Source organism: Pseudophryne corroboree, chromosome 5 (assembly GCF_028390025.1).
Source record: "Pseudophryne corroboree isolate aPseCor3 chromosome 5, aPseCor3.hap2, whole genome shotgun sequence".
Lineage (NCBI taxonomy): Eukaryota > Metazoa > Chordata > Amphibia > Anura > Myobatrachidae > Pseudophryne > Pseudophryne corroboree.
In genome coordinates, this window is record NC_086448.1 from 520,350,947 (window position 1) to 520,367,175 (window position 16,229).

Consider the following 16,229-nt stretch of genomic DNA (forward strand, 5'->3'; position numbering starts at 1 on the left):
CCCCCATCCACACCCACAGCAGGGACACACATCACCCCCATCCACACCCACAGCTGGGGCACACATCACCCCCCCCCCCCCCCCCCCCCCACACACACACACACAGCAGGAGCTCCTGTGCACATACTGTACAATAGAGACACAGCACTCCCCCCCCCCCCCCCAAACTCACCTGTGCACATACGCACAGCAGGGGCACACAGCTCCAACACTGCCAGCATGGGGTCCGTCACCTCACAGTAAGAAGGGAGACAGGGCGGCCACTGCGGATTGAGAGGGGAGCGGTGACTCACTTACATCAATGGGCAAGAGCATAGAGGGTTGGATCAGCCAGGTGCTTCCAGCATGTGGACAGACAGTGATAATTCGCGGGCAGCGGGGCACATCCTCCTGGAGGGAGGGAGTCACGTCTTCAGAGGTGAGTCACGATGGCGGCGGGAGTAGTGTGTCCGCGATGATATGCCACTCTTCTTGTGACGGTCACTCCCCCATTTTGACTGTAAAGCTGTTTAGCTGCGCTCAGCGCCAGGAGCAGGAGTCCCGCCCTCCATGTGTAGGGTAGCGCAGAGCACCACTCCCCTCTATGCAGCTGTGGAGTACTCCAGTTTAAATAGCAGAGTGTGGGGGCCCTTAATGTGTGGGGGCCCCTGTCACCCTTCCTATAATCCGGCCCTGGGAGCAGTGTCCATGGAGGGAACAACAGCAGCCGGGACCCGGGAGCTACAGGGAGCAGGTGAGATTGTTGTTTAACTTAGCGAGCGAGTACCTTTCATTACCAACGTGCCCCCACTGCTCCGCACGACTGCTCCCATCTGCCCCCCATGCGCCGCACCACTGCTCCCATGCTCCGCACTACTGCTCCCATCCTGCCCCCTGTGATCCGCACCGCTGCTCCCATCCTGCCCCCTGTGATCCACACCATTGCTCCTAACCTGCCCCGCATCACTGCTCCCTTCCTGCTCCGCACCACTGCTCCCATCCTACCCCCTCCTGCTCCACACCACTGCTCCCATCCGGCCCCCTCCTGCTCCGCACCACTGCTCCCAACCTCACCCCCCCCACTCCGCATCATTGCTCCCAACCTGCCCCGCACCACTGCTCCCATGCTCCGCACTACTGCTCCCATCCTGCCCCCTGTGATCCGCACTGCTGCTACCATCCTGCCCCCTGTGATCCGCACCGCTGCTCCCATCCTGCCCCCTGTGATCCGCACCATTGCTCCTAACCTGCCCCGCATCACTGCTCCCTTCCTGCTCCGCACCACTGCTCCCATCCTACCCCCTCCTGCTCCACACCACTGCTCCCATCCGGCCCCCTCCTGCTCTGCACCACTGCTCCCTACCTCACCCCCCCCACTCCGCATCATTGCTACCAACCTGCCCCGCACCACTGCTCCCTTCCTGCGCCCTCCTGCTTCACACCACTGCTCCCATCCTGCCCCCTCCTGCTCTGCACCACTGCTCCCATCCTGCCCCCTCCTGCTCCGCACCACTGCTCCCATCCTGCCCTCCCTGCTCTGCATCATCGGCAGGACTCAGCGAACATTATGGCTGCAGTGCTTCACCAGACACTGACCTCACCGCACGCCACTGCCACACACATGCATCCACACCCACTGCAGGGGCACACAGCCTACCCACCATACACACACCCACACACATACATCCACACCCACTGCAGGGGCACCCCCCCCCCCCCCCCCTCTCGTCCACACCCACAGCAGGGGCACACAGCCCCCCCATCCACACCCACAGCAGGGACACACATCACCCCCATCCACACCCACAGCAGGGACACACATCACCCCCATCCACACCCACAGCAGGGACACACATCACCCCCATCCACACCCACAGCAGGGACACACATCACCCCCATCCACACCCACAGCAGGGACACACATCACCCCCATCCACACCTACAGCAGGGGCACACAGCCCCCCCATCCACACCCACAGCAGGGACACACATCACCCCCATCCACACCCACAGCAGGGGCACACAGCCCCCCCATCCACACCCACAGCAGGGACACACATCACCCCCATCCACACCCACAGCTGGGGCACACATCACCCCCCCCCCCCCCCCACACACACACACACACAGCAGGAGCTCCTGTGCACATACTGTACAACAGAGACACAGCACTCCCCCCCCCCCCCCCCCAAACTCACCTGTGCACATACGCACAGCAGGGGCACACAGCTCCAACACTGCCAGCATGGGGTCCGTCACCTCACAGTGAGAAGGGAGACAGGGCGGCCACTGCGGATTGAGAGGGGAGCGGTGACTCACTTACATCAATGGGCAAGAGCATAGAGGGTTGGATCAGCCAGGTGCTTCCAGCATGTGGACAGACAGTGATAATCCGCGGGCAGCGGGGCACATCCTCCTGGAGGGAGGGAGTCACGTCTTCAGAGGTGAGTCACGATGGCGGCGGGAGTAGTGTGTCCGCGATGATATGCCACTCTACTAGTGACGGTCACTCCCCCATTGTGACTGTAAGGCTGTTTAGCTGCGCTCAGCGCCAGGAGCAGGAGTCCCGCCCTCCATGTGTAGGGTAGCGCAGAGCACCACTCCCCTCTATGCAGCTGTGGAGTACTCCAGTTTAAATAGCAGAGTGTGGGGGCCCTTAATGTGTGGGGGCCCCTGTCGCCCTTCCTATAATCCGGCCCTGGGAGCAGTGTCCATGGAGGGAACGACAGCAGCCGGGACCCGGGAGCTACAGGGAGCAGGTGAGATTGTTGTTTAACTTAGCGAGCGAGTACCTTTCATTACCAACGTGCCCCCACTGCTCCGCACGACTGCTCCCATCTGCCCCCCATGCGCCGCACCACTGCTCCCATGCTCCGCACTACTGCTCCCATCCTGCCCCCTGTGATCCGCACCGCTGCTCCCATCCTGCCCCCTGTGATCCGCACCATTGCTCCTAACCTGCCCCGCATCACTGCTCCCTTCCTGCTCCGCACCACTGCTCCCATCCTACCCCCTCCTGCTCCACACCACTGCTCCCATCCGGCCCCCTCCTGCTCCGCACCACTGCTCCCAACCTCACCCCCCCCACTCCGCATCATTGCTCCCAACCTGCCCCGCACCACTGCTCCCATGCTCCGCACTACTGCTCCCATCCTGCCCCCTGTGATCCGCACTGCTGCTACCATCCTGCCCCCTGTGATCCGCACCGCTGCTCCCATCCTGTCCCCTGTGATCCGCACCGCTGCTCCCATCCTGCCCCCTGTGATCCGCACTATTGCTCCTAACCTGCCCCGCATCACTGCTCCCTTCCTGCTCCAGACCACTGCTCCCATCCTACCCCCTCCTGCTCGCTCCACACCACTGCTCCAATCCGGCCCCCTCCTGCTCCGCACCACTGCTCCCAACCTCATCCCCCCCCCCACCGCATCATTGCTACCAACCTGCCCCGCACCACTGCTCCCTTCCTGCGCCCTCCTGCTTCGCACCACTGCCCTGTCCCACCCCGTCCTGCTTCGCACCACTGCTCCCATCCTGCTTCCTCCTGCTCCGCACCACTGCTCCCATCCTGCCCTCCCTGCTCTGCATCATCGGCAGGACTCAGCGAACATTATGGCTGCAGTGCCTCACCAGACACTGACCTCACCGCACGCCACTGCCCTCCACCACTCTTTTTAGGATCTGAACCTGAAATAACAAAAAAAGTGAGCAACGCATAACATGCATGAAATCACACCTAATGATGACTTGTAACTATGAGAACATGAATTAAGATTTAACGTCCCAACTTAAGGGTATCCTGAGTGGTTAATAGGAATATTGACCACCCATCGCACTATAAAGGACATTGTAAATCTCAAAGTGTGTTACCCTGTACATCGTACAGCAGTTCTGAATATTCTTATTGAAATCTGGGCTAGAGAGGAACCCTTGTTATGAATAAGCAGTAGAAATGCCTTAAGGAAACACCTCTACCACAATAAACGGCGCATTAGTTCATAGTAGACCAGTCAGTGGCAATCTTGGGGCTCTTGGGAGCCTTCGAGGATATGTCTTCTAATTTCCAAGCGACCAAAAGTTGAGTACCGTCATCAGGCGTATTCACAACTGTTGTGGTGCCATTTCGACGAATGAGCAGCTTAGGTTGGAAACCCCATCTGTATGGAATATCGGCCTTCTGGAGGGCCCGAGTGACCGGTATAAAGGTCCGGCGTAGAACTAGTGTAACAGCCAATAAATCACCGAAAATCTGAAGATGTCCTAAAATGGGAGAGGCTGCATCTGAAGACCTAGTTGCTCGGATCACCATCTCTTTACGTGGTAGTAATGGAATCGCATGAGGGTGTCTCTAGGTGCATCAGAAGGTTCCGCTCTTGCCTTAGGAAGGCGATGTATACGGTCCAAGAGGAGGTCTTTGACAGGGATATGCGGAAGCAGCTTTTTAAAGATGTCCGTGACATAATCACCCAGCTCAGAGTTGGAGATGGATTCGGGAATCCCACGGACTTTAACGTTGTTACGCAATGACCTGTCCTCCAAATCTCCGACCTTGCTACGTAGCGATGCCACTTCCGTTTGTAGGTCCTCGTGTTGAGTTATAAGATTATTATGGGATCGAACTACTTCTTCAAGTTTATTTTCAAGATGATCAGTGCGGTGGCTGATACCATCGATAGATTGTTGGCAGGATTGTAAAGCAGTTTTGAATTCTTAAGAAATGTCCATTTTAAATGAGGTAAGTAGCTGTTTCATGGAACCGATGGTCAACGGAGCATCGTCACCCAAGTCAGTCGCCGACACAGGCGGCGATGTCGTGGGTTGAAACGGAGCTGTTAATGCCGAAAGTTGTTTGGGATTTTTTTCACCGGGAGTAGTAGATTTATGACCCTGTGTGGGAGACGGGTTTTAAAAAAGCTCACCGGAGGAACTCCAGAGTGATCCTTCTGGTGTTTGGAGGCATGATGACTCGAAGTAGGCAACCACTCAAAACAAAAGAGAAAAAAGTGGATCGGATTGGCGTAGTTATTACTGAATGTGTAACAGATCCTTGCTGGTAACCCCTCAGTTCATTTGTAATCAAATAGAGAGTGGTGGGGAGGAATAAATAAATTCAAACCATGGGTGAAGCCACTTACAGGCATTTTATCGTACCTGTGAAGATTTGCTCTGTAGACTGACGGATACAGGTACTGCACTGACAAATGGAGTAGATAATAATAGTGTCCCAATGCAGCAGGCAAAGAAACAAATAAGCAGCAGCTTTGCTGGTGATCAGGCACCTGTAATATAGACTATTGGCCACAAGAGGGAGCTCCTGCACTGACCCACCAGTGACCTGACACCTCCAGTGACTTCCCCTACCAGTAGGCGCCACCACCCCCGCGGGGATTGGGTAGGAGTCCCAACCAAGATTACCGCCGGGAGCGGATGTACTCCAGGGGTGAGAGAATCGCACAGACTGGCTCCCCTGGCGCTGGCTGCGGTCAGCAGTGTTCCCGGGCGGCAGCGGTATCTCTGCCTCAGGTGGAAAGGAAGAGAGGGTCAGCGGGTGCTGACGCTGACACGGAGCCCGAACTTCCGGTCCGCGATCTCCGGAGGTCAGCACCGGGCATTCCGGTGAGTCCAGCCCCCGGCTTCAGGTGGAGAGGTAGGCCGGGCACTATAGGGACTGTAAATGGCGGTCCCCGGGTCCGGCAGCTGCAGCAACCGGGAAAGGGCAGGTGGGGTAAAGAATGGCGTGCAGATAGCAGCACCCAGCAATGTTTTTTAGCACTTTAATGGCCCAGTTCAGGCCGGAGCACATGGATAGTGGGACTTGTCTAAGAGCTCATCAGGCCACACCCCTATGGTGAGTTCTTTGATCCTGCTTGAAGTGGAAACCCCTGTTGCTCAGACTGCTCTTTGAATACTGGTACCAAATTACGTCTTTTGTGTACAATCTAACCAGCCGCTTCCAGAAGAACGGAAAAAGGTTCTTTGGATGCAAAAGGTTAAGTAAACCACTCAAAACAATTACTCCATTTAGAATTCTTTATTTTGAAAAGGTTAAAAGGTGTAAGTAAATGGTTATAATAAGCAACTGGATATATGAATATAAGTAACACACTGAATATTGTAGCACAATGCTTATATGTGTGTGAGTAAATACAAGTATTAAGGAGTATTAGTAAAATAAGGCTTAAACAAACTTAAACTATATAGATATATATAATGTGTGTGCACAAATAGAAGTTAGTAAAATTAAGCAAGCACAACATAGTTATATAAAAATGAACACTGCCTTAAACACTTAGCTGATTTGGACTTCTATGCCCTGTTCTGGATTCAGCAAGCATTCTGGCAAAACTCACTCTGGGTACCCTCTTCCCAATACAATGCTGGAGCGTTCAAATAGAAGATGCGCTGTTCACTTAACGCTCTCCCACGGAACACTAACAATAATTCTAGGAACCACCCTGTACGACTGGCTGGTACTCTCATGTGGGGCACCGCTGTCGATGGTCCTTTCACAAGGCTCAATAACTCCAGGGGCCTTATTCTCATACCACAAGCTGGAATTAATGAGGGATGCTCTGTTGAAACTCCCTCCATAAGGCTAATAAGGGACCACGCTGCACACACTCCCTCTGCAAATCTGCTTGTATAACCTTGTAACCCCCTTTTATACACTAGGTTAATAGTAAGGGGTGGGGGGTGCAGTGTAACTTCCATATATTTATGCTCTACTTGTACTAGCAGCAGAGGGCAGCATTGCCTAACTTATTGTTATAAGTAAGCAAATAACCAATGATTTCTAGGTTTTTTGGCTATACTTGGCAGATATTAAAGAGCTTATTGTTCATTGTGCATAAAAACGTGTGGAAGGCAACATTTAGCGATCTAATGCTACACTTGTATATATCTTTGCTACTGCAAACTATAGATACATAGAAATATTTGGTGAGAATATAAACCAAAGGACAAATGCGCTCTCTGGTACAAATGATTTTGCACATCTCTAAATGCTGACACATACACAAAAAGCAATACAAGTATGGCTCCCTGGCAGTCATTTTGCTACCCCATAACACCAGCTCAAATCCTCTATATGCACACATGGATGAAAGGACTTCTTTACAAATCTTCTGTCCAGGTAATTGCTTCATAAAGGATGTTCATTTTAATAATACTACACCAGCCCCCCTTTCAGACCTCTTCAGTGATTTACATGCTAATGAAAAACCTTCCATGTGCTCTATAGTCTGTAAATGGACATATTCATTGACATCCCACCCCATGTGTGTATAAATGCCACAGAATGCAAAGCTTATAAAAAAAGGGCATTCAGATAACTTTAATGTACAACAACCAGTTCATATACATAGTTCTCATTTGAACAATAGTTGAATTATTAATGGAAGATAGTTTCCTCTCTACAATGCGATGACTGTCACACCATGTATAAGTTGGTATAAGATTTGCACTTGTGTTTTATTATGTTTAGCAGTTTGTTGACTGTTCTTTCACCTTTGAATACATTATACTTAGGACTTTTTTTGGTCATTTAGGTGCTTTATTACTGTTCATGGTTCTTTGGATACTGACATACGAAAGTGTGTTATGCTCCTGATACCTGCCTATTACTCAGTACTCAAGCATTGTTTGAGCACGGTCAGACTGTATTGGGTGATTTTCCAGAAAGTGAACATAAAGTTCTGTGCATCACACGCATATAATTTTTTTTTCCTTCTAAAGTGGTCTGTTAAGAAATTGTTGTTGTAGGAAAACTTACTTGCTTAGTAGCAATAGCTTACCCTATAACTTGAGACCCACTAAAATCTTGGTATTTTGGAGAAGTATGTTGTTTGAATTTGTGTAGCTGCCCCGTGCATCACGGAGAATCACCCTCCTGCACCCACAGAGCACCACAATGCTATAGTCTGAACTAGCCCTTTACTGTGACCAGTATACATGTAAAATTTATTTTGGCTTCTCCCCAGTACTGCTGTTCCATAGTTTATTACATGTATTGCATGTATTGAAAATGTGTTATTACTAATATTCAACTATTTTGCCCTTTGTTTGACTGTGTAGGTTGAACACTGCATCAATACCCTGTCCAGAACCGATTATGCTGAGAAGCCATGTTCTTGTCATGGGATTTATTGGTAAAAATGAGATGTGAGTAACTGTTATAATATCAACTTAGAAATCAGGGTTGCACGATTTAAATCAAATGATTGAAACAACGATTTAAATCAAATGATTAAATCATTTTCTCTTACGTCCTAGAGGATGCTGGGGACTCCGTAAGGACCATGGGGAATAGACGGGCTCCGCAGGAGACATGGGCACTAAAAAGAACTTTAGATATGGGTGTGCACTGGCTCCTCCCTCTATGCCCCTCCTCCAGACCTCAGTTTGATACTGTGCCCAGAGGAGACTGGGTGCATTACAGGGAGCTCTCCTGAGTTTCCCTGAAAGAAAGTATTTTGTTAGGTTTTTTATTTTCAGGGCGCCTGCTGGCAACAGGCTCCCTGCATCGAGGGACTGAGGGGAGAGAAGCAGACCTACTTAAATGCTAGGCTCTGCTTCTTAGGCTACTGGACACCTTTAGCTCCAGAGGGAGTCGGAACGCAGGTCTCTCCTAGCAGTTCGTCCCGGAGCCGCGCCACCGTCCTCCTCACAGAGCCGGAAGATAGAAGCCGGGTGAGTATGAGAAGATAGAAGACTTCAGAGGCGGCAGAAGACTTCAGATCTTCACTGAGGTAACGCGCAGCGCCATTGCTCCCACATAACACACACACGGCAGGCACTGTAAGGGTGCAGGGTGCAGGGGGGGGCGCCCTGGGCAGCAATTTAAACCTCTGGTCTGGCAAAAACAGTACATATATAGGCTCTGCACTGTATATTTGAGATCCCCCACCAGTTTTTAAACGAAATCAAGCGGGACCGAAGCCCGCCGCTGAGGGGGCAGAGCTTGATCCTCAGCAATCACCAGCGCCATTTTCTCCACAGCACACCGCTGGAAGCTGGCTCCCCAGACTCTCCCCTGCTGAACACGGTGACAGAGGGTTTTAAAGAAGGGGGGGGGGGCACATAATTTGGCGCAGTGATATAATTATATGAAATAAAAGCGTTATCTGGGTATATTTTTGTCCAGGGTCATTGGCGCTGGGTGTGTGCTGGCATACTCTCTCTCTGTCTCTCCAAAGGGCCTTGTGGGGGAACTGTCTCCAGTTTGAGAATTCCCTGAGTGTGTGGGGTGTCGGTACGCGTGTGTCGGCATGTCCGAAGCGGAAGGCTCTTCTAGGGAGGAGGTGGAGCAAATGAGTGTGGTGTCTCCGTCGGCAACGCCGACACCTGACTGGTTGGATATGTGGAATGTTTTAAATGCAAATGTAAATTTATTGCACAAAAGATTGGACAAAGCTGAGTCCAGGGAATGTACAGGGAGTCAATCCCTGCCTTTCACTATGTCGCAGGGGCCTTCGGGGTCTCAAAAGCGCCCACTATCCCAAATAGTAGACACTGATACCGACACGGATTCTGACTCCAGTGTCGACTACGATGATGCAAAGTTGCAGCCAAAGTTGGCTAAAAGTATTCATTATATGATTATTGCAATAAAGGAGGTGTTGCATATCACGGATGAACCCTCTGTCCCTGACACTAGGGTGCGCATGTATAAGGAAAAGAAACCTGAGGTAACCTTTCCCCCATCTCATGAGCTGAACTAATTATTTGAAATGGCTTGGGAATCTCCAGACAAGAAACTGCAGATTCCCAAAAGGATTCTTATGGCGTATCCTTTCCCGACTAAGGACAGGATACGGTGGGAATCCTCACCAAGGGTGGACAAGGCGTTTACACGCTTATCCAAAAAGGTAGCGCTGCCATCTCAAGATACGGCAACCCTCAAGGATCCTGCTGATCGCAGGCAGGAGACTACCTTGAAGTCTATTTACACACATACTGGTACCTTACTCAGACCGGCGATAGCGTCGGCTTGGGTTTGTAGCGCTGTAGCAGCGTGGACAGATACCTTATCTGCTGATTTAGATACGCTGGATAAGGAAACCATTTTATTGACCCTGGTCATATTAAAGATGCTGTCTTATATATGAGAGATGCTCAGAGAGACGTTGGCTTACTGGGTTCCAGTGCCAACGCTATGGCGATTTCTGCTAGACGAGCCCTATGGACCCGACAATGGAAGGGTGATGCCGACTTGAAGAGGCATATGGAGGTTTTACCTTACAAGGGTGAGGAATTTTTTGGGGAAGGTCTCACGGACCTGGTTTCCACAGCTACTGCAGGTAAATCAACTTTTTTGCCTTATGTTTCCTCACAGCCTAAGAAAACGCCACATTATCAGATGCAGTCCTTTCGGTCGCATAAAGCCAAGAGAGTGCGGTGATCTTCCTTTCTTGCCAGAGGTAAGGGCAAGGGGAAAAAGCTGCCAACCACAGCTAGTTCCCAGGAGCAGAAGTCCTCCCCGGCCTCTACAAAATCCACTGCATGACGCTCGGGCTCCGCTGAGGGAGTCCGCCCCAGTGGGGGCACGTCTTCGACTTTTCAGCCACGTATGGGTTCACTCACAGGTGGATCCCTGGGCAATAGAAATTGTTTCCCGGGGTTACAAGCTGGAATTCGACGAGGTGCCTCCTCGCCGGTTTTTCAAATCGGCCCTACCGGCTTCTACCCCAGAGAGGGAGATAGTTTTAAATGCAATTCAAAAATTGTGTCTTCAACAAGTGGTGGTCAAGGTCCCCCTGCTTCATCAGGGGATGGGGTATTACTCAACCCTGTTTGTAGTCCCGAAACCGGACGGTTCGGTCAGACCCATTTTGAATTTAAAGTCCTTAAACCTATACTTAAAAAGGTTCAAGTTCAAGATGGAATCGCTCAGAGCGGTCATTGCCAGCCTGGAAGGGGGGGATTATATGGTGTCCCTGGACATAAAGGATGCGTACCTTCATGTCCCCAAATATACGCCTCATCAGGCGTTCCTGAGATTTGCTGTACATGATTGTCATTACCAATTTCAGACGTTGCCGTTTGGGCTTTCCACAGCCTCGAGGATTTTTACCAAGGTCATGGCGGAAATGATGGTGCTCCTGCGCAAGCAAGGTATCACAATTATCCCGTACTTGGACGATCTCCTAATAAAAGCGAGATCGAGAGAACAGTTGCTGAACAGCGTATCACTCTCACTGAGGGTTTTGCAACTGCACGGCTGGATTCTCAATATCCCAAAGTCACAGTTGGTTCCAACGACTCGTTTGCCTTTCTTAGGCATGATTCTGGATACAGACCAGAAGAGGGTTTATCTTCCAATGGAAAAGGCCCAGGAACTCATGAATTTGGTCAGGGACCTTTTGAAGCCAAAAAGGGTGTCGGTGCATCACTGCACTCGAGTTCTGGGAAAGATGGTGGCGTCATACGAGGCCATTCCATTCGGCAGGTTCCATGCGAGACCTTTTCAATGGGACCTTCTGGACAAGTGGTCCGGGTCACATCTACAGATTCATCAGATGATCACCCTGTCCCCCAGGGCCAAGGTATCTCTCCTGTGGTGGCTGCAGAGTGCTCACCTTCTGGAGGGATGCAGGTTCGGCATTCAGGACTGGGTTCTGGTAACCACAGATGCGAGCCTCCGGGGTTGGGGAGCAGTCACACAGGGAAAAAACTTCCAAGGTCTCTGGTCAAGCCAGGAGGCTTGTCTTCACATCAGCGTACTGGAGTTGAGGGCAATATACAACGCCCTTCGTCAAGCGGAGAATTTGCTTCGCGACCTACCGGTTCTGATTCAGTCAGACAACATCACCGCAGTGGCGCATGTAAACAAAGAGCAGAGTGGCAATGGCAGAAGCCACCAGGATTCTTCGCTGGGCGGAAAATCATGTAAGCGCTCTGACAGCAGTCTTCATTCCGGGAGTGGACAACTGGGAAGCAGACTTCCTCAGCAGACACGATCTACATCCAGGGGAGTGGGGACTTCATCAGGACGTCTTCGCAGAGATTGCAAGTCAGTAGGGACTGCCTCAGATAGACATGATGGCGTCACGCCTCAACAAGAAACTACCGAAGTATTGCGCCAGGTCAAGGGACCCTCAGGCAGTGGCGGTGGACGCCCTGGTGACACCATGGGTGTTTTGGTCGGTCTATGTGTTCCCTCCTTTTCAGCTCATCTCAAAGATATTAAGAATCATAAGACGAAGAGGAGTACAGACAATTCTCATTGTTCCAGATCGGCCGCGAAGGGCCTGGTATCCGGAACTGCAGGAAATGCTCACAGAAGATCTGTGGCCTCTTCCTCTCAGAGAGGATCTGTCACAACAGGGACCCTCTCTGTTCCAAGACTTACCGCGGCTGCGTTTGACGGCATGGCGGTTGAACGCCGGATCCTAGCGGAAAAGGGCATTCCGGATGAGGTCATTTCTACTCTGATAAAGGCTAGGAAGGACGTGACGGCGAAACATTATCACCGTATATGGCGAAAGTATGTATCTTGGTGTGAATCCAGGAATGCTCCTCCGGAAGAATTCCATCTGGGCCATTTCCTTCACTTCCTACAGACGGGAGTGAATTTGGGCCTAAAATTAGGCTCCATTAAGGTTCAGATTTCGGCCCTCTCCATTTTCTTTCAGAAGGAATTGGCTTCTCTCCCGGAAGTCCAGACTTTTGTGAAGGAAGTGCTGCATATCCAGCCTCCTTTTGTACCTCCAGTGGCACCCTGGGACCTTAACGTGGTGTTGCGGTTCCTCAAGTCTCACTGGTTTGAACCACTTAAAACGGTGGAATTGAAATATCTCACTTGGAAAGTGGTCATGTTGTTGGCCTTGGCGTCGGCAAGGCGAGTGTTGGAGTTGGCGGCTTTATCTCACAAAAGTCCCTATCTGATTTTCCATGCGGATAGAGCGGAGTTGCGGACTCATCCTCAATTTTTGCCCAGGGTGGTTTCTTCTTTTCATATGACCCAACCTATTGTGGTGCCTGTGGCTACACGGGACTTGGAGGATTCTGAGTCCCTTGATGTGGTCAGGGCATTGAAAATGTATGTGGCCAGAACGGCTCGGGTTAGGAAAACAGAGGCACTGTTTGTCCTGTATGCAGCCAACAAGGTTGGCGCTTCTGCTTCGAAACAGACTATTGCTCGCTGGATTTGTAACACGATTCAGCAGGCTCATTCTACGGCTGGATTGCCGTTACCAAATTCTGTAAAGGCCCATTCCACTAGGAAGGTGGGCTCTTCTTGGGCGGCTGCCCGAGGTGTCTCGGCTTTACAGCTGTGCCGAGCTGCTACTTGGTCGGGATCAAACACCTTTGCGAAGTTCTACAAGTTTGATACCCTGGCTGATGAGGACCTCATGTTTGCTCAATCGGTGCTGCAGAGTCATCCGCACTCTCCCGCCCGTTTTGGAGCTTTGGTATAATCCCCATGGTCCTTATGGAGTCCCCAGCATCCTCTAGGACGTAAGAGAAAATAAGATTTTAAACCTACCGGTAAATCTTTTTCTCCTAGTCCGTAGAGGATGCTGGGCGCCCGTCCCAGTGCGGACTACATCTGCAAGACTGTATATAGTTTTTGCTTCTTAAAGGGTTATGTTACAGTTTGATCAGTCTCAGAATGATAGTGTTTTGTTTCATGCTGTTAACTGGTTCGTATATTCCATGTTATACAGTGTGGATGGTGTGGGCTGGTATGAATCTAGCCCTTAGATTACAAAAATTATTTCCTAGTACTGTCCGTCTCCTCTGGGCACAGTTTCTCTAACTGAGGTCTGGAGGAGGGGCATAGAGGGAGGAGCCAGTGCACACCCATATCTAAAGTTCTTTTTAGTGCCCATGTCTCCTGCGGAGCTCATCTATTCCCCATGGTCCTTACGGAGTCCCCAGCATTCTCTACGGACTAGGAGAAAAAGATTTACCGGTAGGTTTAAAATCTTATTATTTAAATCAAAATGTTTAAAAACTACATCTTTTGCTTAGAAAGAGATAGACGAGTAGGTGGGGGCAGTCCTTTTTTTTCTTTTTTTTTTCTTTAGCTCAGTTGGGGAGACTAATGGATGGTGTATAGGAGATTCCAAAAGTTTCACTATCTCACTTTCACTCCAAAAATTCCGTATTTCGGAATATTCCGTATTTCGGATATTTGGATATGGGATACTCAACCTGTACTACCAAATATATGACATACGGTGGAATACTATGGCAGACTGTTTGGAGTCCTTTCTGAAAGGACTTGGTAGATAAACCTGTGTGATAGCAACTGTCAAATATGGAGGAGGCGGCATGATAGTCTGGGGCTTAATTGCTGGATACTGAGTCTGCGACTTGCACAGAGTACCTGACACACTTACACAAGGTCTACCACGGCATTTTGCAGTGCCGTGCATTACTCTATGCCGAGTTTGTCAAGTGTTCATACAACAAGATAATGACTCTGCATACACAGTACATGAAATGCTCAGCAGTTTCCAGACTTTAACTCTTTGACCTGGTTTGGGATGAACTGGATGGAAAGGTGAATGCAAAGCAACCTAAAAGCCCAACACATTTGTGGGAAGTACTGCAACAGTTCTGGGAAGAACTCCCCAAACAAAATTTCCATTGAAGAAAAATTTTCGTAGGTGCGTTCAGCAGTTAGATTCGAAAATGTGGCTGCTTTGACAAGTCAAAAATATATATTAAAGTGAGTTAGACAAACTCACTTTAAACAAACTCTATGGGGTAAATTTACTAACATTCGTGTTTTCCCGTTTGAGGTCAAAGTTCAATCACGAATGACATCGAAAGTGTAAAACTGCAACTTTTTGAATTTATTACGACTAATTTACTAAGCTGTCGTATTCGGGTTTTTCTTTTGTTCCGATGTCGATGTCATTCGTGTTTTTTTTTTTTTTTTTTTACGGCAGTGATTAGCAAAACACTGCCGACTTTTTAAAAATGAATCTCGGCCGGATCTGTGTGATCCGTGCTGGGGTTCATTTTTTTTTTTTTTTTAAATTAAACAGTGTAAAATAAAAAAAAAAATTGCGTGGGGTCCCGCCTCCTAAGCATAACCAGCCTCGGGCTCTTTGAGCCGATCCTGGTTGCAGAAATATGGGGAATAAAATGACAGGGGTTCCCCCATATTTAAGCAACCAGCATCGGGCTCTGCGCCTGGTCCTGGTTCCAAAAATACGGGGGACAAAAAGAGTAGGGGTCCCCCGTATTTTTAAAACCAGCACCGGGCTCCACTAGCTGGACAGATAATGCCACAGCCGGGGGTCACTTTTATATAGTGCCCTGCGGCCGTGGCATCAAAAATCCAACTAGTCACCCCTGGCCGGGGTACCCTGGGGGAGTGGGGACCCCTTCAATCAAGGGCCAGGGCCCCCCCAGCCACCCAAGGGCCAGGGGTGAAGCCCGAGGCTGTCCCCCCCCATCCAATGGGCTACGGATGGGGGGGCTGATAGCCTTTAATGATAATGAAAAGATATTGTTTTTAGTAGCAGTACTACAAGGCCCAGCAAGCCTCCCCCGCATGCTGGTACTTGGAGAACCACAAGTACCAGCATGCGGCGGAAAAACGGGCCCGCTGGTACCTGTAGTACCACTACTAAAAAAATACCCAAAAAAAGACAAGACACACACACCGTGAAAGTAAAGATTTATTACATACATGCACACAAACATACATACATACTTACCTTATGTTCACACGCAGGTCGGTCCTCTTCTCCAGTAGAATCCAAGGGGTACCTGTTGAATAAATTCTACTCACCAGATCCAGGGTCCCAGGGTCCTCGGGGCAACCATTTGTAATCCAGGTACTTGAATAAAATAACAAACTGCAGACTTGAGCCACGAACTGAAAGGGGCCCCATGTTTTCACATAGGACTCCTTTCCCTGAATGCCAGAAACCCACTCTGACTTCTGTCTAAGTGGGTTTCTTCAGCCAATCAGGGAGCGCCACGTTGTAGCACTCTCCTGATCGGCTGTGTGCTCCTGTACTGTCTGACAGGCGGCACACGGCAGTGTTACAATGTAGCGCCTATGCGCTCCATTGTAACCAATGGTGGGAACTTTCTGCTCAGCGGTGACGTCACTTTAGGTCAACCGCAGGGCAGAAAGTTCCCACCATTGGTTACAATGGAGCGCATAGGCGCTACATTGTAACACTGCCGTGTGCCGCCTGTCACTCAGTACAGGAGCACACAGCCGATCAGGAGAGTGCTACAACGTGGCGCTCCCTGATTGGCTGAAGAAACCCACTTAGACAGAA

The 16,229-nt window shown here is 50.2% G+C and overlaps 1 protein-coding gene across 1 annotated transcript in view; it reads left to right on the plus strand.

The window, feature by feature from the left end:
- RIOK1 (RIO kinase 1) overlaps window positions 1-16,229 on the plus strand; it is a 207,602-nt gene that overhangs the window by 90,876 nt on the left and 100,497 nt on the right. The window contains exon 9 of the mRNA XM_063923108.1: window positions 8,050-8,136. Coding sequence (XP_063779178.1) covers window positions 8,050-8,136 — 87 coding nt within the window. The remainder of the gene's footprint in view (window positions 1-8,049; window positions 8,137-16,229) is intronic.